General features: G+C 36.5%; 2 protein-coding genes and 1 non-coding gene across 4 annotated transcripts; all 3 read right to left on the reverse strand.

Annotated features, from left to right (window-relative positions):
* Nucleotides 1-1,508: 1,508 nt before the first annotated feature.
* On the reverse strand, nt 1,509-4,082 carry uts1 (urotensin 1). Its single transcript, XM_067572602.1, has one exon. The coding sequence runs from the start codon at nt 3,279-3,281 to the stop codon at nt 2,835-2,837; it is 447 nt and encodes a 148-aa protein (XP_067428703.1). The 5' UTR covers nt 3,282-4,082; the 3' UTR covers nt 1,509-2,834.
* Nucleotides 4,083-6,948: 2,866 nt separating this feature from the next.
* mpv17 (mitochondrial inner membrane protein MPV17) lies at nt 6,949-24,148 on the reverse strand. 2 transcript variants are annotated; one of them, XM_067572599.1, is made up of 8 exons: nt 24,047-24,147; nt 23,197-23,279; nt 19,108-19,223; nt 17,510-17,602; nt 14,717-14,812; nt 8,821-8,853; nt 8,612-8,664; nt 6,949-8,420 (listed from the first exon to the last, which is right to left on the reverse strand). In XM_067572599.1, the coding sequence occupies exons 2-8, from the start codon at nt 23,267-23,269 to the stop codon at nt 8,351-8,353; spliced, it is 534 nt and encodes a 177-aa protein (XP_067428700.1). In that variant the 5' UTR covers nt 23,270-23,279; nt 24,047-24,147; the 3' UTR covers nt 6,949-8,350. The 2 variants fall into 2 exon arrangements, with proteins under 2 accessions (XP_067428700.1, XP_067428701.1); XM_067572600.1 differs by lacking the exons at nt 6,949-8,420; nt 8,612-8,664; nt 8,821-8,853 and adding an exon at nt 13,832-14,068 and having other exon boundaries at nt 24,047-24,148.
* LOC137169964 (small nucleolar RNA SNORD50) lies at nt 9,637-9,713 on the reverse strand. Its single transcript, XR_010924570.1, has one exon. It is a non-coding gene; the product is annotated as a small nucleolar RNA SNORD50 (small nucleolar RNA).
* Nucleotides 24,149-24,787: the final 639 nt, after the last annotated feature.

Genomic DNA, 24,787 nt, shown 5'->3' on the forward strand with positions numbered 1-24,787 from the left:
TACTTAGTATGTATTGTTGTTAACTATTCTATATTGTGTTGTGACATTGTTTGATTGGTGGATATGTGCTGTTTATAGTCTGTGCGTATTAATTATGTTGTATGCCATGAAATTTACTAGACGTCATTTTATTCTAGGTTTAGGTTGCCTTTTTCAACATCTGGTCAGGGACACATGATGAAAATGAGCCTCCTAGACTAACTCAGGCTCATTCACAGTTATTTTTCTGTTGATTAATGAGTGTTGTCCCTGTCAAATAAATAAAATTTAAAAAATTCTACACTTCAGCAGCTAGTCTAGTTGAGTTGTATTTAATTTTCAGTCTGTATCACATACTGAACAGCTAAAAAATGAATGAACTAAGCCACATTAAGCTGTTTTTTACAGGACTGAATGCAATTGATAGTAATCGATAGTCCATCGATACAGAAACCAGACGCTCAAACGTTGCTCCCGTGTTCAGACTTTGTCAGAGATGGAACGATAAAGTCCAGAACTTATTTCTATCGTTGTCTGTGGTGTTTTCACAGCCCATCAACCGTTTAACAAGATGGCGACAGGTGAACTTCCATGAAATCTGATTAATCAAACTATCCACAAGAAATATTAAAATGTAATTGTCAGATTTCTTTGAAATTTACTATCAATTTCAGACACTCCATAAACTTCCTCTGTTCAGTATTTCAGTGTTTTGTCAGACATGACAACAAAGGTCCCCGATGTTGGAGGCTTTCATTTTAAACTGGCAAAAATACCTGAATGTAAATATAAAGTTTACTCTGTGGGTCATTTCACATCTATTTTTGCACCTTAAATCAAAAAATAGTAAAAGCACATATCAGAAGGGTTCATTCTCTTGGGAGTATGAATATATTCAGCAGAATTCATGGAATTAGCTTCATCCTGCAGAAAAAGCTTGTGGGGTATATACAGTTGAAGGTGAAAAATTAAATTTTTAATTTTTAATTTTTATTTTTTTAACTTCCTTGTGTACATGTGGAACATTTTGCATGATGGTAGCATTGGAGGAGAAGTTTTCAGGTTACCAAAACGTTCGGATTCATGTCAGATTTCATGGAAATCCAGCTGTTTGTATTTTAGGTATTTGGTGGAAATTTTGACCTGATGGTGGCGCAAGACTAAAGATCAGATGGTTTCCCCCAAAATCATTAAGAATCATCCTCTTGGGACCATAAATATCAGAACCAAATTTCATGGAAATCTGTCCAGTAGGTGTTGAGATTTTGTTCTAGACGTGAGGTGAATTTTTGGATTTTGTGGTCAGATTATGGCAGGACATTCAGGTATGTTGGGGAAAGATCGTATTATAGAAAAACATTGGATGACACTTTTTAAATATATAGCAGCCACAAGAAGTTATATTTTTTGTTGATCAATACAGATTCATAATCAGTACAATTACAGAATCAAAAACAACGATTTTTACTTCAAACTTTTTTATTACAAAATATAAATGGCAAAAAAGCTTTTTTTTTAACTCTTGCTAAAACAAAGATGATGTGCTCAGTGTCAGACAGAAATGTTTACAGTAAAATAAAGCTTCTTTTTTTTGTTCTTTTTTTCGTAGGTTAGCATGCTACAGTTGATACAGTACAGGTGATAGTGCTCCTGCTCAAAGGAAACGACAGAAAAGAAGTTGAAGGGAAGGTGCAGAAATACATAATCGTGTAGTTTTTTCTTTTACTTCACCTCTGCTTTCAAACCAAATCCAATCAATCAATGAACATTTGATCAGAGTGACACATAAGAGTTGGAGAACCACAGCAGTTACAATACATAGTGGTGAATGTTTTTAGAGGTTTCTTATGGGCTAATTAATCTCTTTAACTGGCCAAATGTCTCTGATAGTCTTAATAACAGCGACTCTGTTGGGAAACTTCTTGTTCAGGATTAAACCACAGTTGAATCATTTATGGTGCCAATGAGAAACCCTGTCAAAGAGGTTTTCTGCAGGTGCTGAAATGAACCTTTTAGAAGTGTTTTAAATCATAGTTTAGATAAATTTATCAGAGGAAGGAACAAAGCAAAACACAGCCTATTATCATTATAGTCTGACGTTAGTCATGAGTGTGACTGTGATTTATTTAGGTGTATTTGATTACTTTAATGTGATCATTAACTGGAGGTCAGAGCTTACAAATGTTTTAATTTACCAGAACAATTTACTAAAAATGTGCAGAAATGACTGCCTGTGAAGATAGGGCAAATAGTTTCAGTAGTTTTGACTGAATACCCATAATGCACCTCTCATTATTCAGAATAATTTGGTTGCTGAGGCCACAAAAAGCCATACAAACAACATCGTGGTCACCCAGATTGCTGACCAGAAACTTTTCCTGTTTGGGATGCAAAAGTCAAACTGTTATTGAAGTATTTAAATCAAACATGTCAAAACCCAGTCAGTGATTTAAAGACATTTTCATTTCCAGATTAAACCATGTCCAAACATCAGAGTGTGAAATCCAGTTAGACTCGACAGTTTCCGGATAGCGTCAAGTCCACCAAAAGTCGAAAAGTCGAGTATGGAGGAGACTTTGTGTGTGTTCAGAGGGGGAGGATGAGGGTGAAGCCAGAGAATGGTGGAGGGGACGGAAGGGTCTGAGAAGTCCGTTTCCATATTTTCCAACTAAGTCTCAAAATAATAATTTACATTTTTATCGCGGTTGCTGTGATGCGTAAATTGGCACCATCTGTGCGTACAATGATGTGGAGAGGAAGGCAGGCGCACGAACAAAAACTAATGTCAGAGGTCTTGAATACTGAGACAGCGGTTGGGCTGTTTTTAACGAGGCATTTTTTCAAAAAGTAGAGCTTTACTTCCCGACCTCGTCGAGGACTTTGCGGTTGAGCAGAGCCTGCTCCCTCTGGTTCTCCATCTTGGCCATCTGGATCATATTCCTCAGCAGGTGGAAGGTCAGGTCGATGGACAGCGGCGGTTCTTCGCTGCGTTTCAGCAGCTGCGACGCCGTCCTCAGTGCTTCTTTCTCCCTATCCTCGCTCTCCTCGTCTGGTGGCAGCCAGTGGACAGAGTCCGGGTTCCTCTCCTGGAGAAACCTCAGGATGTTGTCGCCCACTATCTGTGAGGCGGCGCTGTCTCCGGCGGCGGCCGCTCTGAGGAGCACTTCGTCCAGCTGCTGCGTCTGGAAGCGGCCGCTGCCATCCAGCCAGCCGGGAAGGATGCGCGGTCTGCCGGCGGCGGGGCGGAGGTGTGACGAGAGGAGGACCGAGGAGAGGAGCAGGAGCAAGGGGGCTGACTTCATGTCCTGCAACCAGAGGAATTCATTTAGATGACATCAAAACTCTTACACAGAAATATCGATACAACCTTCTGTTGCGCAATTTTATAGTTTATCCATGTTTTTACACTGATATGAATCTTTGAGGCAAACTTACAGTATATTTACCAGGCATGATAGTCAACATAGGTACTGGGTAGTCATGACTTTCCCATGTGTTGGTTCAAACTATAAACTAAATTATGATATCTTATAGGCCTACGTGTTATGTTTTAGTTTAGTTATGTTTAGATCATTCTGCTGCAGCAAAAAAGAAGTCCGCGCGTAAATAAGCTGATTCATAAACTAAAGATTAAACTTTACTAAAAAGACACAAAAATGACAAAAAGTATTATCTGCATTAAATATGTTTTATTTGATGCAGCTGAGTACAAGACAGTCACAATTTAAGCTTCTCTAAAAGTCATATTTATATAGATCTGGCTGCAGTATTGTTTGGCACAGTGGCGCAGACAAACCGATTCAACCAAACTTTAAACAGAATACAAAGCAAATCGAAACTACTCACTTTATTCTCTCCAGATGCTGCAGCTAAACTTCGTGGTCGGCCGGAGAGAGATCAAGTCGGAGAACCAGGCTGCAGAGTCCCTGTGAGCGGCGACTGGAGAGAGCGGAGGGTTTTATACATCCAGCCTGCTGCTTTGACGTCAATGCAAGCACACATATCGGTTTGGAAATTGGACAACTATCGAGACACGAGGCAATATAGTCCTGAGGGACAGCTGGGGATTCTGTGATGGACAGAAAATAAAGGTTGCCCCCACCCCACCCCACCCCACCTAGGTTTATGTCTTATCAATCCCAGTTGGGTTATGAGGTGGGATGAGGGAACTCCCAGAGGAGGATATAGGGGCGCTTGAAGAGACTTTTCAGGTTGGGAATTGCTTGAGTTTAGTTAAAGTTGGTTAAAAGGTTACTAGAATCTAAAACTGTTATCTTTTCTAGCACAGTTCTGAAATTACAAGCTCAATATGATCAATTTGAAATTTGTGACAAGAAAATACTTGACAACATCTCATCTTTTAGTGTATATAAGAGGTTATCAATCTATCAATAATTTTGTCATCCTGTTTTTCCAAACAGTAATTTTTCTATCTTTGTCTGTTCTGTACACAAAACATCTATTTCCTGTCTGTCCTCATGGAAGAGGATCCTCCTCTGTCGCTCTTCCTGAGGTTTCTTCCATTTTCCTTCATAAAAGGTTTTTTGGGGGAGTTTTTTCTTATTTGAATTGAAGGTCTAAGGATAAAGGATGTCATATGCTGTACAGATTGTAAAGCCCTCTGAGGCAAATTTGTGATTCTGGCCTCTATAAATAAAAACTGACTTGACTTTAGTCAAAATAAGGTTGTTTCACCTTGATCAGTTACAATAAAAGAGCAACTTGAGGATTACACATCGTGCTGTAGTTCATGTGAAGTCACACGGAAGCAACAGGAAGAAAAACGTAAAACCCAAACAAACAGTTTCAGTCCATTTGAGTTAACAGTCTTTGAACCAGCTGCCATGTAGAGCAAAATTATCTCTCACGACTCCCAAACAACCATCTAATGAAATAACTTTTATACTCTGAAACATGAAATCTGTCCACTCAGGTTAGAATGAATGCAGGAGCTGTCCGCGGTGCTGAACCTGCTGCTGTACTGCTCGCATGCCTGCAAGTTCGTACTTCAGACACCCGTAAAGATAGATTATTTTAAGCTGAATGGATCAAGTTTTCTAAACTGTTTTCATAGTTGGCACTCAAATAATTTCAAATAATTTCACACTGGATAAATAACCTCATTAACATCCACATGGGAAGACTGTAGTGGCTGTTGAGTTAGTGTTGAATTGTAGAGCTACATGTATGTGGACAGTTAACAGTTACCAAACACATTCTGTATGTTCTGATTGAAAAAATATTTGGTGAATTTTATCATCAAAATCAAAATTTTGATTCAAGACTGGAGCTTAATTACTTCTGGATTATCCTCAAGCAAACATACACATCCAGTAATGATGCACTAATTAAAGGATCAGGCTGTTATTACACTTACTGTGCATTTACATTTTCAAGACCAGATGCAATTAGTGAAAATTACATTTGTTTTAGAAACAACTAGTCGATTATTTGATTAGTCAATCAAGAGAAAATAAATCTGAAGCTATTTTGATAATCGGCTCGTCTTTTGAGTCATTTTAAAAGCAAAACTTATAAAAATTTGCTGGTTTCAGCTTCTCAAATGTGAGGATTTGTTGTTTTTCTCTGTTTTATGTCACTGTTAATGAAATCTTTAGGTTTTGGACTGTTAGTGGAACAAAAAAAGTAGTTTGAAAATGTAGTTTTGGGCTTTAGGCAGTGGAAAGTAACTAAGTACATTTACTCAAGTACTGCACTCAGTACAGTTTTGAGGTACTTTATGCTATTTTATACTTCAGAGGAAAATATTGTACTTTTTACTCCACTACATTTATTTCACAGCTAGTCACTAGTGACTTAACAGATCAATATTTTACACTTAAAACACATTTTTTATATTTGTAATTAATTTAGATCACATTGTAGTTTTGACTTTAAAGGATCAAAAAATCCACTTTTTTGATTCAATGTTTTAAGACAACAAAACATGATAAATTCCAAGAGTGGTGAATATTTACAGGCTCTGTGTATCTCTATACAATATACAGTATATAATAAATATAATAGTGAGTGTGGTCATTTTGTAGTGAGTACTTTTACTTTCAATACTTTAAGTACATTTTTAAACTAATAGTTTTATACATTTACTTAATATTATAATGCTGGACTTTTACTTGTAATCAAGTACTTTTAAGGCTTTGGTGTCGTTACTTTTACTTGAGTCAAAGATCAATACTTCTCATTTTTTCACATTTTTGATGTTGCACAGACTAAACAATCAACTGAGAAAATAATTATCATATTAATCACTAACCTAAATAATCTGTAATTCAAACCTTATTTATAACAGTTTCAATGTTAAATTGAAATACAGCATTTAGTGTAATAATGACCTCAATGTTGTTTCATTTATTTTGTTTTTACCACCCCTCAGTAGAAACCAGCTTGAAACACTGAAGGTTTTTTTCATCCTTGTGCTTGTTAGGATACAAATGACAACATGACCGTCACAATCATATAATCTGAACACAAATATCATTATTATTATCATTAAAGGTGCTCACATGGTTCATATCAAACCCAACATGAAGTGTTGGCCTGTACTGAGTCCCGCTTGAACTGTGAACATTTAAACACATGAAAGCTTGATCTTGCTTCATGTACGGGTTAGAGTGCTACTGTATCTTCATTTAATAAGCTTGGCATGCATTTAAAACACAGCAAGCCTGTGTGCTGAATGAAAAACTGAGCTCCAACTTTCTGGGGAGAGGCTCATAATCCCAGAGGGGGAAGACAATATTTGGCGGATTTTCAAAGGATTCGTCAGACTTTTTCCGCTCCCTGTTATAGCCCAAGTGTGTTTGTGTAGGAAAACAGTTAATTTGGTTGAAAGCCGAGCTCAGCAGCCTCCACATCTCCCTCCAAACACCCCCCCCCCCCCCCCCCCCCCACCCATCCATCCATCCACAGCTCAATTACCCACCAAAGTTAGTTAGGTCAAACACACCATTGACATCACCACATGTAAAACTTTATTAGTGTTTACCCCAGAGAGGTCTATGTTATTAAAAATGTGCACATTGTGAATAAAAAGACTCTGTACATTGAAAATTAAGCAAAGATCTATAACTCTGATTGTCAACAATGCATCAATGAGTCCAAAATGTTTACTGGCGAATTTCTAGCAGCTTCAATGCAGCTTAATTCAAAAATATTTCAACGAATTTGACTTTTAATATCAAGTTTTGTTGTTGCTCCTTCAGCATGAAACCAGACAGCTTGTTTCCAGAGTCCTGACTGATGTTAGTTACTTCATCTTCATTTATAACCAAAATCTAAACAAAACTAAGAGTCTTCAGTCATGCTTTTAGCTCTGTGAGGCTTTAGTTAAATGCTAACATGCTAATGTTTAGCAGGTGTAATGTTCACCATCTTAGCTTAGCCTGTTAGCATGCTAACTTTTTTTTACTAGCACTAAACGCAAAGTACAGTTGATGACTGATGTGAATATTATTAGTTTTACTGGGATTGTCGTAAACACAAAGTATTGGACGAATAAACAATCTGACCTCATGATTGTGCAACAGTAACCAAAGATCACCAAAGATATTGCAATTCATATTTCAATATGAATGTCTGTACCAAATCTCATGACAATCCATCCAACAGTTGTTTCAATTAACACCAAAACAAATGTTAACCTCTTGGTGGCGCTAGAGGAGAAGTCAGAGGTTTCATCCACTAGGTAACATGTATATCTGTACTGAATATCATGGCAACCAATTAGATAGTTGTTGAGATATTTTAGTCTGGATCGTCACTAGCGAGGCTGAAAATGGAAAAGAAAAAATAATTGTGGGAAGACAGTAACTAAATCTGAGGTATGTAAATGAGGCAGGTGGGTAAATCAAGTAGATTATAAAACATTATCAAATATTGTGGAATGTATTGAAAAGCACAGATTAAAGAGATGAAGAACATGTAATCTCAGTTTAAACTTTGCTTTACAATAAAACAAAAACATGGAACAATTAACTTTCAACAAATCCTTCAGTTAATTATTTCAAGTGATTAACAACAGATTAAACAACCAGTAGGTGTTAATATATGAGTGTGTGTGTGTGTTTGTGCGTATGTGTGGCTACACTGTGGCACCACTGCCAAATCCCATTTCCATAAATAACAAACTTTCACGACATTTCTGCAAATGCAAGTTTGACTTTCAAGTGTGAATTTGTCATTCAGAGAAGACAAACATTTCTCCCGACCTTCATGAATGACTCAGTCACAGTTTTACACATCGGAAATATCAGAAGAGTAAGTAGCATCATTCAACGAGACCAGAACGGCTCATGTCACACACTACAGATGAGTTTAAAATCATCATCATCAGGCTGGACTTGATCATTCTTCATATCTTATTGGCCTTCCAGGTCAGGTAGGAGTTCCAAGCAACAGCAACAATCTGGACGACAGCCAACCTGTAAACGGGAGGAATCAAACATTATGAACTTAGGATGCAATTCACCAAAATATCTGATAGTTTAATCAAGAGGAAATTAAGGATTTTTAAGACAATTAGAATATTTTACAATAGATGTACAATTTAAAATAGTTCTTCTCTGCACTTTAACACAAACTTTACTTTAATCAGATTGTTTCTGTCTCTTACCGGTGCTGCAGTGGGATGAAGTAGAAGTTGGCGATCTGGACCGGCGGCCACAGCTGAAACACAAACACGCAGCAGTCAAGTCATTCTTATGATTCACAATAAGAAATGATTTATTTCCATTTAATGGTTCATTAATGACTAAACAAGACACAGATATTCAGTTTACATGCAAATATCAATACAATTAAGAACCATAAAGGGAAACTTACATAGTAATTTGAGATCAGGGCATCTGTATAGTCCTGTAAAAAGATTTTAAAAAGTTAAAATAAACATAATGAGGACAACATCAACAGTCACTTTCAATGAAGGCTCTGAGTCTGTTGGATATGTAGCTGAGAACTTCTTGGACAAAAACCATTTTGGTTCATTTCTGAAGGTTGAAAATGATTTAAGGTTGGAAGAAATCTGTCTGTTGCACATAAAACTGAAAGTCTACCATTTAGTTTAGTTAGGAACAGTTCAACACTGGTTCTGTTGACCATGTTTGGTCTGAAGTTGCAGATCGCTGAGTTTGTGTTAATATGAAATATCTGATTAGAAAGTGTAAAACTTTTGGCCTCCTGCTCAGGTCTCAGGTTGACTGAACAGTTGAAGCTGCCGGTGGGGGATGAAGTGAGAAATGTTGATGTGCTGAAACTCCAGTTGGTGGAGTTTTATTCCAAAACAGAGCAAGATGAAGAGAAGCTTTGAAGCCAAATATCTCCAGTATGCTCCAGTATGGGAGGTCCTTCCCTCTCTGTCCTACATGACCTCCATTAGTTGGTGTTTGATACATATTCAGATACAAGAGTTTAAGACAAACAGAAAGAAAAAAAATACAGTAAGAATCTCAAATCTGCTGTATATATGATCACATGTAGATACTGTAAATGCACCTTAATCCTAACCCCTAACCCTAACCTTAACCCTAACACCCAACCCTAACCCCCAACCCTAACCTTAACCCTAACCCTAACCTTAACCCTAACCCTAACCCTAACCCCTAACCCTAACACCCAACCCTAACCCCTAACCCTAACCCCAACTCAGTAGTCAGATCCGTAAAGTTTGTCTCATCAATGGATGATCAGCTTCGGGATAAAAGAGGTCATCATTGTCAAGCAAGGAACAACTTGCGCTGGGTCAAATGAAAAAGGCAAAGTTCATCCTCTTGCGCAGGAAAGCCAGGTATTTCACTGTAGAGGGGCACGTGATAGATATATATATAGTTAATTAAATGATTATATATAAAACATTTAGTAGAACACACCTACTAATATCTTGGTTGATAAGAGCTTATTACTACATATTATTTCTTAAAGGATTTAAACTGTATGCATGTGAATGGAGAAGAGAGACAGAGAAAGTTAATGTGGTCAAACATTACTGGAAAACATGCCGATATTACCATGAAAAATATTATATATATGTGTAAGTGTACAGTTTAAGTACTTATATAAGTGAACATTTGTGTAACATCATAAAAAGTTCTATGAGTTTTCTTTCTTAATGATGAAACAAAAGGTTCTTCGTGGTAGATGTTGACTTTTTGACTCCACGGTAAACATGAAAGGTGTGCGTGTTGTTTATACACAAACAACACACACACACACACACACACACACACACACACAAACACACAAAATCACTGTGTCATCTACTTAAAGGTCACCTCAACATGTCTCGACATATAAAAAACAACAAGCCAATGTTCCTGTTACAATCTTTTTTCTGTTAGATTCTTTTTTTCCAGGTTGAAACTGTTTTCTAATTATGACCAAACAAGCTTTTTTTGCCACCTGAGGTGAAATTACATCGCTGATCGCTGCGTCAGAGACTCGTCAAAATATTTCCTCCCACACTGAGGAGAGGACGAGACCTTTCTCACCTCTGCCGGCTGCAGTTAGCATGAAAGACATTAATATACTTTAGTGTTTTATATATAGCGGATATCATTTAAACTGTGAAGTTGGATACAACTTACACTAAAGAAAAAGCTAAAGAAAGTTCAGTTTTTCCTAAAGATTTAATGTTTAATCTTTCTGACATGTTCCTGGAGCTGTCTGACCACCGACCACAGCTTATTTTAATCATTTTGTAGTGCAGTCGCACTAGAAAAATGACAAACGTTTGTTTAAAACTTGATTTTTTTGAGTGTGCTGTTGATGTAGACGACTATCCGAGAATGCAAAGAACAAAGGAAACAGAGGAACTACTCACAGGTTTGAAAAATTTAAATAAATTGCACAAAATAAGAATTAAATTTTTGGGGAAACATTTAGCTTTACAGTTTATATGTAGACAGTGAATGAGTCCATCAATACCACACATTCAATAATCAAGACAATTTAGTGTATATACTAAAGATATTTGAGTCAGTTGCTGAAATTTTGTTTTTTCTGACCTTCTCACTGAGCTGCAGTGATGTCACAGTGTACTTCAGGTACACTGTGACATCATAGCTGGGTGTGGTTACAAGTGCAACAGACTTAAAACCTGTTTAGCCTGGTACTAAAGGACAGGTTCACAATTTTTTCCAAATATGATCATTGAAACACATTTTCCTCCTGTTCATACTGACCATCAAAAGATCTCCTTTAAGTGAGATCTCAGTGTAAGTGATGTGGACAAAAATCCACAGTTCTCCTTTTGTGCAAAATTACATTCAGTTTATCTAAAGCTGATATGAAGCTTCAGCATCCAAATGAGTCAAATCAAGAGGATATCTTGATTATTTTCCATAAATTTCCCTCTTTTTGTTACTATCCTTCCACTGCAGGTCGACAAGGAAACACTGTCCAGGAGGTTCTAAGAAGTTATTCGACATTTGAAGATATTCACTTGATTTGACTCATTTGAAGCCTCATGTGAGGTACATTGTAAGGTCATTATGAAGGGATCTTCTAATGGTCAGTATGAACAGGAGGAATGATTACAGCAAGAAAAACAGGTTTCAATGTTCATATTGGAATCTGACTATTGTTTTAAGACAGATTTTGCACACTTTGCAATATCTCAAAAATCCACTCTTTGCTTAGTGTGGCGGATGCTGAAATTCTAACACATGTCTTTGTTTCCTCAAGACTGGATTACTGTAATATCCTATTCTGCAGTATTGCTGCAGTATTAAAAAATTACAACTTGTCCAAAATCCTGCCGCCAGAATACTATCTAGAACTAGAAAATTTGACCATATCTCTCCAGTCCTAGTCTCCCTCCACTGGCTCCCAATCCAAGCCAGATCTGATTTTAAGGTGCTTCTCTTAGCTTATAAATCTTTACATAGGCTTGCACCCTCATATCTTTCTGACCTCATCACCCCTTATACTCCCCCTCGTGCACTCCGATCACATGATGCTGGATATCTTACTGTTCCTAGAATCAAGAAAAAAATCAGTAGGCAGTCGAGTTTTCTCCTACCGAGCTACTTCTGTTGAAATCTTTAAATCTAGACTCAAAACATACTTATTCTTGCAATCAAATGACCCGCCTTAAACAACATTGACATGGGTTGACGTAGTCTTTTCCCTCACCCCATCTTCTTTTTTTTTTCTCCTTTTGTGTGTGTCGTCTCTCCTCGATTCTCTGAATATTAGTCGATTGTTTTAACATTTTTTGCTGCTGTAAAGTGTATTGAGACATGCTGGTGTGATTTTGCACTTTAAATAAAATAAACTTTACTTTATCTGAAAAACTGTGAACCCGTCCTTTAAGTTTCTCTCAGTTTTGCAGAGTGAACTAGTTAAAGTCAGTCTGTAGTCCAGGAGACAGGTGGGAACAACAGAGAACTTGACTGGAGCTTTAACAAACAGAGCGGCTCCATTAATTTTCATCTCACATTTCCTCAGTGCCGGTCCTGTTGTGTAATGAGCACATTTGTCATTTATTTTCTGTCCTTTCTGACATTTACCGCGTTGGCCTTTCAGGTCCGCACGTCTCCTCTCGTAAGTAATTGATGGTGATCGGCACGTTGGGTAAGCAAGGTGGTGACGGACGTTTGAGCGGCTTGTACAAGATGACAGTTAGCTCTGACCAGGCATACAAATACACACTTCAACACACACACACACAATATATATATATACATATATATATATATATATATACACACACATATATATATATATATATATGAAGGTATGAGTCACTCTGGCTATTTCCACAGTCCCTCCCTCGCTCTCTTTCTCTCTTCTTCTCTTCCTCCATCACAGGAAATAGTTTCTAATAATAATGAGAGGTTAGTTCTGCAGGTCAGATACTGAACCAAACTTCCTCTCTGTGTACTGATGTTTACTTTTGGTTCTGTTCACAGAGAAAACATTCAACTCTTTGGCCCGAGAAATGACCAAGTCAAGTCAAGTCTAAATACAGAATACCAGGTTCAGTTAGATCAGAAGAAATGAAGGTCCAGTACGACTAAATATCTGAAATTCAAAAAAAGAAAAAAAATCTTGTTCAATGGTTAAAAGTCATGTTGATGTTGAAAACGATTCATTTTGCAGATATTGCAGCTGAAAGCCATGAGGAAGGCAGAACAGAGGTGAATGAGAAAGATTTGAACTGCTACTGGTGCACAAAACTGTGAATGATAAATTAAACTTAAGACTTTTTGAGACCTTTTTAATGTGGCATTCAGGTGGTGTCGGAAAAATTGGAAAAATGAATTCCCAACTGGAAAAATTCACATTAAGTCGAAACAACAACTAAGAAAGTCTGCAAAAATTTTGGCCCAAGTCTTGCTGAAAGTTGACGTCATTTACACAGAAACATGGGAGACAAAAGTAAATATCTGGTTGATGGCAGTATTGCATATCAATTTTTTCCTCACATGTAATTTGTAATTTGGTTTTAGGTTCTAACCTGTTAATAGTAGAGTGACCTAGATTAGTTAGGAAAGTTATATATTAGCATTAACCCTGATAACAAGTCAGGTAAAACAATATTTTTGTGGTTTAGGGAATGAACTGATCCAGCAACAAGTCTGGGACAAAATACAACAAAATACATCATCTTGTTGTTACCACATTATGACTTAAAAGCTCATGAACACATCAAAGTCAGAAGAACGACTTCCTGACTCGCGGAGCAAGTGAACGCAGCATAAGACCACATAGAATAAAATTTAATAACTATAACATGATAAATATTGGTCAAAGAACGACAGAAAACCAGTACAAACAATAAGACCTACAATTAGTTATCAAGAACATTCAATTATTGACATTTATATCCCATTTCTCATAGTATTATAATTAATATAATTAAATCAATTAATGTGATCTGGCCCCAGAAACATGGCAGAAAACTGATTGATTTGTTACATAAATGAGTTTTTTTCCATCATATTTGAGAAAAACTGACACTTGTCCATCATCTGTCACTGAGCTTCCTGCTGGATCTGACAGCTTTACTCCACAAAAAAAGATTAAACAGCTTCCTGCAGCTCAATCCGCTGTTGTATAACGTCTCTCTGTTCTGTCAACAACAGGCAAGAAAAATTAATTCACAAAAGTCTTTTTTAAGATTTTTAATACCTTTGAAGGCCTTTTATGAGGGAACTGATTTAAATAATTCTTAAAACTTTCTAAGTCCTGCAGATAAAGATATCAAAGCAAATCAAGATTAAATTAAAGGCATTTTACTGAGTTTTTGTTTCTTATTGTTTTAATTCAAGTTTTAAAATATTTAATTTAATTTTCAGCGATGTTCTAGCAGAGATGCAGACAGTCTGTCACGCCTCATGAATGAGAGATGAGTCGAGGACACATCAGGTCAAACACTGAACTTCTACCTCGAGCTGGTTTTGACCAAAAGTCTCAAAAGGTTCAACAAACTGAAGTCACCTGGAAAATGTTTCTGCTCTGACACAGACGGGCTTCACTCGACACGAGAGTAATCACGTAGGGAAAACACTACAAATGGTTTTAGACTATTTTAGTATTTCAAGGAGGACGGAGATTAGAAGGTTTGCAGGATGCACTAATGAAACTCAGGAGGAACTCCCCAAAGATCAAAGATGGGATGAAGGATCGTACCCAGGACCTCGTGGCTGTGAGGACCACGTGTCTCTGAGCCTCTGAGGGATTAAACGCTACGATGTGGTTATTAATAAATCTAACTCACCCTCTTGAGCTTAGTGACGTTCTCCTCCACCGTCAGTCCGTTCAGAGCGCCGGAGATGGAGAGGAAAGCTCCCAAAAAACATGGAGCAAAACACAACTACACAAACACAGAAATAAGAAAATAACAGGATCAAACTTAAACTGAGGGATTGATTTTTAATAAAGACATTAATGGGACAGAGCAAATAAAATAAACATAAAACTGTGAAAAGTCTTTTGTGTCTCCAGTGTGAAATCTGATAAATTGCCTCAAGTGATGTCACTTGAGTCAGCATCGGCTGAAGAGTTTAAAAAAGTAAAAAAACATCTGGTGTTGGACAGAAGTGAGGTAACCAGACCTCTCTGCTCGTTTTAGGCTACATTAGCTGCTGCTAGCATTACACACCTGAATCTGTACAGTTGAGTGAATCGAGACCAGCTGCATTGTGGGTAACGTAGGCACCAGGTTTTGACAAGGAAGAAGAAGACGCATAAAATAAAAAAAGACTGTTGCTGTGTCTCAAATCGTATACTTCTGTACTTACACTTAACATTTTGAGTGCACAAGTGCGTTCACACTGGGAAGTATGGGAAATGCAGTGCACTGTGAGAACCCGGATGGTGCGCTCAAAACGGTCAAAAAGTTGAGTGTGGAACTATGGACACTTCTCGCCCTCAATGGTCGCCATCTTGGCTACGTAGCGGAAGGGGAGGGAACACTTTTCAAACTGGAAATGGCGGCCGGGTACGTTGTAACTACGGTGAACATCGCCACATTATACAAATGTCGTCATACATGTGTTTTTAGCACTAAGCACCACTATACTGCTGTCAGATATAAGCCGTCAGTATGTTTATTGGGTTAATTTAGCAGTCTGTAATGATTTGGTAGTGCTAATGATAACGCGAATGCTAACGCTAGCTACTGCTAATTTCTGGTAAGTGCACAACGGCTGTCCCTGTCAAAATTTGCACACTACGCCAGTAATATATATAGTGTACACAGTGTACTACACAGAAGTGTACTAACAAAAATATGTGATTTGAGACACAGCTTATATCTCTGGTTCTGCTGCATCGATTTTGATCCTTTTTTTTTGGTTTTAAACTGTGTATTGTACGGTGGCCCACAAGAGCAAACACAATGCAACTTAAGAAAACACATGCAAATAGAAGAATTAACAAAACACATGCAAATATAATAACACAACACATTACAGTAACGACAGTGGAAGTGGTTCCAGAGGACACTTAAGAGAAATGAACATGTCAATAATTCATAAGAGAAACGTTGTTAAAACCCAATGAAATAAGGTGAAAATAAGGTTGTAGCTTGTTGTCTACGTTACTACAGTAGGAAAGAGGCGTCATTTGTGTTTTAACAACATTTTCGCTTATGAATTATTGATGTGTTCATCTCTCTCAAGTGTCCTCTGGAAACACTTCCATTATCGTTTCTGTAATTTGTTGTGTTGTTATATTTGCATGTGTTTTCTTAAGTTGCAGCGTGTTCGCTCTTGTGGGCCACCGTACCTTTGTGAGTCTGAAAACCTTATAGGAATAAACACTGATGATACTCAAAGAAGATTTTAAACAGTTGCATTCGAGAGACTGATTTGTGCTCGGCTGTTTACAGTGAAGTGACGCTCGCTGCTTCTTCCATATTAAACTTACATAAAAGGGTCACTTGACTTTCATCTGTTATTCAAGTATGACGCAGATCAACGCCGCAGCTGCATCACCTTAAATCTTTCAAATCACCAAATGGCACTTCAGATATTACATAGAGGGAGGCAGAAAGGAGCAGCGTTCAGTGTGACCACATCACTATTCAAGCGTAGGAGCGGACACTTTGCTGCAGTAAATATTTCATTAAAAGGCAGATACTGAAAGCTCTGAAGTCTTGTTCTGTGGTGGTTTTACTTTAAACCTGCATTTGTCCGGATGTGATTTGACTAAATCAAATACCAGAGGGCCTCTTCTTTGGTTTGTAGCATCTGATTTATTTTACAGTGCAGTAGAAGTGAGTTTTGTGTGAGCATCTGTTGATAAAAATGGTCTTTATTCAAAACTGCATATTTAATTTCTTTGTGAAACTTGTAGGTAAACATGAATTTAGTCTCAGTCAGTTTACAGAATGTGTTTTGTTCTTGTTTCCATTTGATTTGTTATCATATTTTCATTCTGGCTTCAATCTGTTCACTTGGTTGACTGATTGTTTTATGCTGTTTTCTTCTGTAAATCACTGGTTTTCATTTAAGCTACATAAATAAACTAAATTCTATTCTGCAGCACGATATCACAGTTTTCTGTAAGATGTATCGACAGGCTGTTTTGGTGAAAATAATCTTTAGTTGCAGCCGAACTTTACAGCTCAGTTTCCTCCAGTCCAGCGTGATACGAGAATCAAACATCCACAGTTAAGCACTAGTGAGCTGACTCCACTTTGTTTCAGTATTATTACAGACGGAGAGATGAAGGGCAGTGAGGGAGAGGAAGATGAATAAAGGTCTTCAGCTGGACTTGAACCAGGGACGTTCATGGTTTTTGTCTGAACCCTTTAATCTACAGGAGCTCATTCACAAGTTAATTTGATTTGGATTCACCAAGTGGCAACAACCACGTTCATTCAGACGAAGAAGAAGAAGAAGAAGAAGAAGAAGAAGAAGACTTACGAAGAAGAAGAAGACTTACAAAGAAGACTTACGAAGAAGAAGAAGAAGAAGACTTACGAAGAAGAAGAAGAAGAAGACTTACGAAGAAGAAGAAGAAGAAGAAGAAGAAGAAGAAGAAGAAGAAGAAGATGATCACTCACCTGATCAACCAGCATCTTCTTCATGGCGGCACTTTTACTTCCTCCAACCACCAGTTTGTCCAAAACTTTGTACCAGCTGCCGATAACTGGACCCTTTATTGTGAAGAAAATATAAATACAGATCAATCAGATGACATCAGTGTCGGAGCCAGAAATATATATTTTATTAATGCATTATGGCTCTAAAATAAAGTAAATGATGGATTTTGCACATTAAAAAAACAAACAAATTCAGCCTCATTAAAGGAACCTCATTGTCTTTCTGTGGATGTTTCCTGCAGATTGATTGAATCTAAACTAACAAATATATTATTAATGTTTGGACGACTGATACATGAAGCATGAATTATGAAACGGCTCCTGGATGAATGAATGTAAATACAGCTGCCGGTAAACATGTTAGTTTAGTGTGTTTTCAAGTCGATACGTCGTCTCTATAATTTAAAAGGACGAGGCGGCTGATTGGTGGAGCATAAGACGATTACGGAAATATAAATAAATGTCGAAACATGAAAGAACGCCGTCACACGAGTTGACGGGTGAATTAAGACGAATTCACAAACATATAAAGGCGTGAATGTAACGTGGATCAGCGTCTCCATGCATAGAAACATAAATACATCATTCATAAACACTTTTAATTGTGCTTTTCATTTCCTTTCTCGTTTTAGACAAATAAGCAAACAGGCAACATTTAATGCACATATTTTATATATAAATTCAAAGATGCCTTTTACACCTGATCATTTAACATCCACATTATATCTGCTGCATCTTTTCATTTTAATTCACCGTGAAAATGAATTTACTGAGACTGGAGACGTGTTGGAGACGGCTGATCCTCTCCAGACATGTTTGAAGACATAAAAACACTTTGCTTTGAATAATCGTTTGTGTCTGATATGATTTTTAAACAAAAAAGTTCAATTATCCAGTTAAAATGTCTTGAAATGACGTCCAGACTATGAATGAACCTGTGTTAGTTGAATACTGGGCTGTGATTGGCTCCAAACCAGTTGTGATGTCACAAATCGAAGGTGAACACAGAGAAACTTTCTAGTGTCAAACATCATTCTAGAGCTGCAACGATTCATTGATTAATTGATTAGCTGATCAACAGAACATTAATCAACTATTTTGATGATGGATTTAACGTTGTGAGTCATTTTTTTAAAGACAGAAATACTCAAATTCTCTGGTTTCAGCTTCTTAAATGTGAATATTTTATGATAATAAACTGAATTTCTTTGGTTTGTGGACTGTTGATCAGAACAAAATGACATTTTCTGACTTTTTAAAGACCAAACAACTAACTGATCAATTGAGACAATAACTGACAGATTAATTGATATTAAAAATAATTGATAGTTGCAGCCGTACATCATCCTGCACAGTGAAGCTCAAACAGTTAAATGAAGTAATAATGAAAAAAAAACACATTTTTAAGTGGAGGAGATTTTAAAAACACTCACATCGGTTCTTTCAGACATCACAAGTATATCTCTGGTGAATATTTGAACAAGCGTGTTAATAAAAATCATCCCGTCACAGTCGTACTTTCACACAACACATACAACACTTACTGAGAGGACACTCACCACGAAGAAGAAACCGATACTCATCATCTTGGCCGTCCGCCGCACGTTGTGATGAGCCAATCCTCGTCTCTCGATCAGCTGTTGGGAGATGACATCACCGACGCCCACTAGAGAGCCTGGAGGACAAACGAGAGAGAGGGAAACTGATACAGGAAATATATTCAGGATACAAATGTGTTTGAACTGCAGCTACGAGAGAGTTTTGTCTTCTGTATTTGAATCATATCATGTAAAGACTCTAAATACAAGCAGCCAAGTGGAAAAACTGGATCATAAAAGTTAGTTTATAACATTCATCACATCTCCTCATCAGTGAAAACACAACAGAACTGCTGCGAAGCCACAATCACATCCAGTTACATTAAAAGACAATAATGTTTATATCTGGTTTTACTTCTTAACGAAGTGCCACAAATTTGCCAATAATTTTTTGTCTGTTTGTAAACTGTTTGTACGATTATCTTACCAGAGAATGTTTGTGTATATTTATGCAGCAAAATCAATAAAAATATAAATTGCAACAAAAAAAGGCTCATTTAGGCTACGGATCTATTTATTTGCTGTGAATATGGTGTCAATAATCATCTTCATTATTGATTCATCTGTTGATTATTTTCTCTGTGAAATCAATCAGTCGTTTGATCCATAAAATCTCAGAAAATTGTGATAAATGTCGAACAGTTTCCCAAAATCCAAGATGCAACTTAAATGTCTTGTTTTGTCCCGATGAACCAAAGATGTTCAATTCACTGATAAAATATTTAAGAAGTTGGAAACTTGTTTAAAACAATCAATACAAATGACTCAAAACAATTAAAGCGATGATCGCAGATTAATTTTCAGTCGATCAAATAACGGATGCAGCTCTATAATATAATATAATATAATATAATATAATATAATATATAATGTGGGCAACACTGTTCAACACTGGATTAATGCTGCAGTGTGAAAACAACCTGAGCATCAACGGACCAGAATGCATTGCAGCTAGAAGACATTTAGGTTCTGATAAACAGACATGATGCAAGACGAGTAATGAAAACTATGTAAGTGCAGAATATTAAAGTAAACTAAGATATAGTGACAGACGTTCTAATAACTGTCTTGTCTTTCCAGTCGTCCCAGTATAGAATCATTTTCACTGGTGTCCTCACCAGTCGACTGTCGTTTCCTACAGCTGATCACATCTTTATTGTCCCACAAGAAGAAATTCTGTTTGCAGCTTAAAAATACAAAACCGTGAAAATACGAACACAATAAAAACACAACGAGACAATAAAAGACGTTAAAACATTATTGGAGTGTTTGTGTCCATCTGAGAGTCCAATATTCACCAAAATAATGAGTTAAAAGAGGCTTCAAAGCTCAGAAGGTGATAATTCTCTGCAGGTTTGCCTCTATAAGTGACCGATTTTCCATTTCATGTAGTAATTTGATCCAATTTTTATGTAAAAATTAACATCTACACGGTGCAAGAAAACACAACCACAGCTGTTAATTTAACCCCTTTTACGATGATATTAAGTGTTAATTTTATGTCCCAGCTCATAAAAAGACATTAAACACACCGTCAGCTGGTGGGAGAAGCTGCCGTCCACTAAATCTAAACCGTACTAACATTAAATCAGCCGCTGCAGCCCACGTACCACATAATGTAATAACAGACCAGCTGAACGAGACGTAACCTTTCCTTAAAATGTCACAGGAGAACTAATAAAGATAGTTGAGGTGACACACGTTCGCTTTCATAACAGAAAAATGTCAACTGTTCACCTTAAGAGCCATAAATACAATCATGTCCTTCGTCACTTTGACTCAGAGACGAGTTGATGGGCAGTAAAACACCGAGAGAGACGACGGAGAGGACTTTAGTTTCAATCAATACTGTCAAACTCCTCAAATACAGACAAACAGAAAGACTCAACAGAGTATCAAAGATGTTTTTATTTCTTTTCTGGTAAATCTGAGTCCAATCTTGAATCCTTGAGGTTTCAAACAACTTAAAAACTTGAACCTAAATAACTAAACTACAGGTGAAGATTCAACTCTTCTTCTGTGAAAGTATTAAAGTCTGTTTATCTTTAAGATGTTCAGACTAGAAGCAGGTGAGTCTCAACAGGAAGCTGCAGGACTTTAAAACTGGTGGATTATAAAGATTTTCTCTTTAAAAAATGATGCAACTTGCCAGAAGCTGATCATGTTAATGGTTATCAACGCGCTCGAAAAATAAAACTAAATATCATCATCATATATAAACATGAAGCTTCCAGCATCCAGACATCAGTTTAAAAAGACAAAACCACATCTAAAGCATCCAGAGCTCCAGCATGTGCAGGATAATCAGTGTAAAAAAGGTTAATAATGCATAAAATCTTAATTATTATAATTATTATAATTCTATTAACACTATATGTATGGTGAGCACAGATCAAGTATCCCTAAACTGCACATATATGCAGTAACTTTTCAAACTGAGAGAGACGACAAATAATAAATATTTAAAACTAGATCAATTAATATTTTCTACTAAATATAACAACAACAAGCAAATAGAAAATATCACAGTGACACTACTTACGCTAATTTAAAATATAAGAAAAAATATTATCTTGATGATTGATGACTGATTTTCTTCTTCAGTGAGTATCAGATGTTTGATGAGCTTTGTCTCCATCTAGTGGTCATAAAACTGTAAAACACTGAAGCAGTGACTCAAAACACTCTCATGTTTGTGTTCACGACACATCCAGAATCTGACTGGAGGCCAAACACTGGTTTTATGTTTCACAAAAATATTTTAAACTGCAGAAGGAGGAAAAAAAAGAAGAGAAATGAGCTCAAACTGAGACGTCTGCACGCTATTAAAGGTGCGTTCAAGGACTTCCAGTAAGATTAAAACTCAGCATACAAACATTATGAAACAAAACAATGTGTAAGACACAGATTAAAGAACATTATACATAATATATCAGCTGTTAGGAAATATTAGCTGCTACAGCTGAAACAAAATGATTCACCAACTATTTTAACTCCAACATAATGTTCATATTTTAACAGCATCACTTCATAATAAGTCTTTAGAACAAACTTCTGAGCCATGAATCTATTTTTCCATCATAAATACTCATCAGTCATTAATAAACTGATGATTAATCCTTAAAGAAGTTTTCAGAGAACAGAAATAGTTTATTTTTAGGTTTTACACTATTTGTTCTGATGCTAAAACAGGAGAACATAACAGTCATAATTAAATTAAGATTTATTGAACGTTATTGTTTATTTGTGAATAAAAACCGGTCAAATTTAACCTGAAACACTTTATGTATAAAAAATGTTTTAAGTATTTTTTTATATTCTGGGTCACTTGAGTTAAAGAAAATTAGTGTTTCGTGTATTTTTATTGCTCTCGATTGTAAAAACAGGTCAAATATGAACCGTATGTAGGTGTAAATAATCGATTAATTGTTTTGAGTCATTTTTTAAGAAAAAAGCCCAGAATTCTCTTAATGTTTCTCAAATATGAACTATGAGTTACTTTCAGTCTCTATGACAGTAAACTGAATATCTTTGACTTGTGGACTGTTGATCAGGACAAGACAAGATATTTGACAACCTTTGGACGACAGTGATCAGCATTTTTCACCATTTCCTGACATTATACAGACTAAACAACTAATTGATTAATTGATAATGAAAACACATATCTGAGTGGAGGAGCTTTAAAGTGTATAAACTTTAACTTTTTGTCAGATTTAAATGATTGTGACTATTTTTAAGATTCAGATTCATATGCATATTCACCAAACCTCTAACATCCTGTAAACTGCTGCACTGAGTATCACTGACTTTCAGAAGACAGGAAGTAACTTCAGGACCTGTTCAGCCTCTGAGAGACTCTCAGTCTGTAACCTGTCAGTGATCTCTCAGCTCAAAGGCCTCTTTTTGTTGACTCTGAAACTTAAAAGTTCACTCTGTCAACTGGAGCAAAGGTCACCGTATGTGACCCCAGTACACTTCAACAGCCTAAACCAGTAGACTCAGTCCAGTATTCTGTATGAAGACCTGAAGTCTGTGAGTTTTTCCTACCAGCCGTCACTATCTGGACTGTCCAGGGGTATCTGTTCATCAGGGCCTGGTAGGATCTCCACAGACCTGCCATCCTCCCTGATCTGGAGGGAAAGAAACACTAAATAAACACACTGTTAAAACCTTCCCCCCCCCCCCGCCCAACTAACCCCGCCCACCAATAACCAATGTGACTCAAATCAAGCGCCCCTGCTCTGCTAATCTGCTCCGTTATATTGTCGATTACAGTTTGTTTAACTAGTCTGCTTCTTTCAGAATAAACTAGAACTTAACCTGCTTATAAAACTGACAACTTAGCATATATAACTTTATATATACCATTAAAAACACGCTCTTATAATCAATATGAAAAGAAAAAGGTGCTTCATGTCTATAAAAACTATCAATAAAATTTTAAATTTAAGTCAATTTCGATATAGTTTGTTCAGCCGAATTAAAAAGTGGCTTTTAAGAGTTCAAGTAAACATTTTAATCTGGTTGTGACAGATAAACAGACTTAAAATAACCAACTAAGCTTTAAAATGTCAGATTTTTCAATGACTTTCTGTCTTGCGGTTGAAAACTTGACTGAACTACGAGTTAAATACTGTCTGGACGTCTTTATAATAATAATAATAATAATACGACTATAAATCTGCAGCAGCAGTTTGTGAATCAAAGAAAGTTTCAGTAACATCCTGAAGGAAACAACCGGTGACATCACGTCTCTGTAAACGTCCGTTAAAGTCTGACAAGAGTTCACAAACAGCGACTCACTACTGTCACCATCACATATTCATCTGCTTTAATGTCTGTTAACGCTCGATATAAGAAAAACAATCAATAATTAGTGAATGAAATGCGCACATGCCTGTTAATGAGCCTCCGCTGTGTGAGCTGCCGGTGATGCCTTCACGTCCCTTCAACCGGCTCAGACTTCTGGCTTCCTGCTTTAAAAAAAAATAAAAAACAAACAAAACCCCCCCCAAAACTTCACAAATAAATGAGGCTCGTTTCTTGAGTTGCAAATTATAAACTGAATAAACAATATCAGAGAAAGTAAACACACTGATTTAATTTTTGGTGATCAGGAGGATCAGATCTCTTCTTGCTGAAATTAAATTAATATAAAATTGCAACGGAATTAGAAAACTATGATACCAAGAAAAAGAAAAAAAAAGCCAAGAGAACTAAAATACATTAGATTAAATTAAAATGCCTTTATATTGAATTTAAAAAATAAATTAAAGATGCTGCACCAGCATGTTACTGCTCAGTCAGGTTATATTAATAATATATTTTAATATTAAAACACAACTGATTGATTAAACAGTAAAAATGAGTAAAAAAATAGAATTTGCGTCTGCACATCTTTAAGAAAGAAACAAATAAATGTATTATATTGTCAGTTAATATGGCTTCAATATTATCTGCCACTATAGAGAACAAGATCATGACTTTTAGATTATTTATTTTATGTGCATAGAAACAAACTTTATGGAGTCCTCTTCTTTTCTTGTAAAGAATGAACATTTCTCACTCACCTCGTCCTGTTTGCCCTTTGTAAGCTCATAACTGAACAGCAAACGTTGTAAAAAAAAAAAAAAGATAA

This window comes from Thunnus thynnus, chromosome 18, assembly GCF_963924715.1.
Source record: "Thunnus thynnus chromosome 18, fThuThy2.1, whole genome shotgun sequence".
NCBI lineage: Eukaryota > Metazoa > Chordata > Actinopteri > Scombriformes > Scombridae > Thunnus > Thunnus thynnus.

Bases quoted from the DNA above. Each gene is read 5' to 3' on its own strand.
- mpv17 (XM_067572599.1), bottom strand. From the start codon at position 23,269: ATGGCAGGTCTGTGGAGATCCTACCAGGCCCTGATGAACAGATACCCC. The intron at 19,224-23,196 runs GTAGGAAAAACT...TTTGTCCTCCAG, and splicing joins AGTCCAGATAGTGACGGCTG to GCTCTCTAGTGGGCGTCGGT. The intron at 8,665-8,820 runs GTAAGTTTCCCT...TTTGTGTTTCAG, and splicing joins CCCTGATCTCAAATTACTAT to CTGTGGCCGCCGGTCCAGAT.
- uts1 (XM_067572602.1), bottom strand. From the start codon at position 3,281: ATGAAGTCAGCCCCCTTGCTCCTGCTCCTCTCCTCGGTCCTCCTCTCG.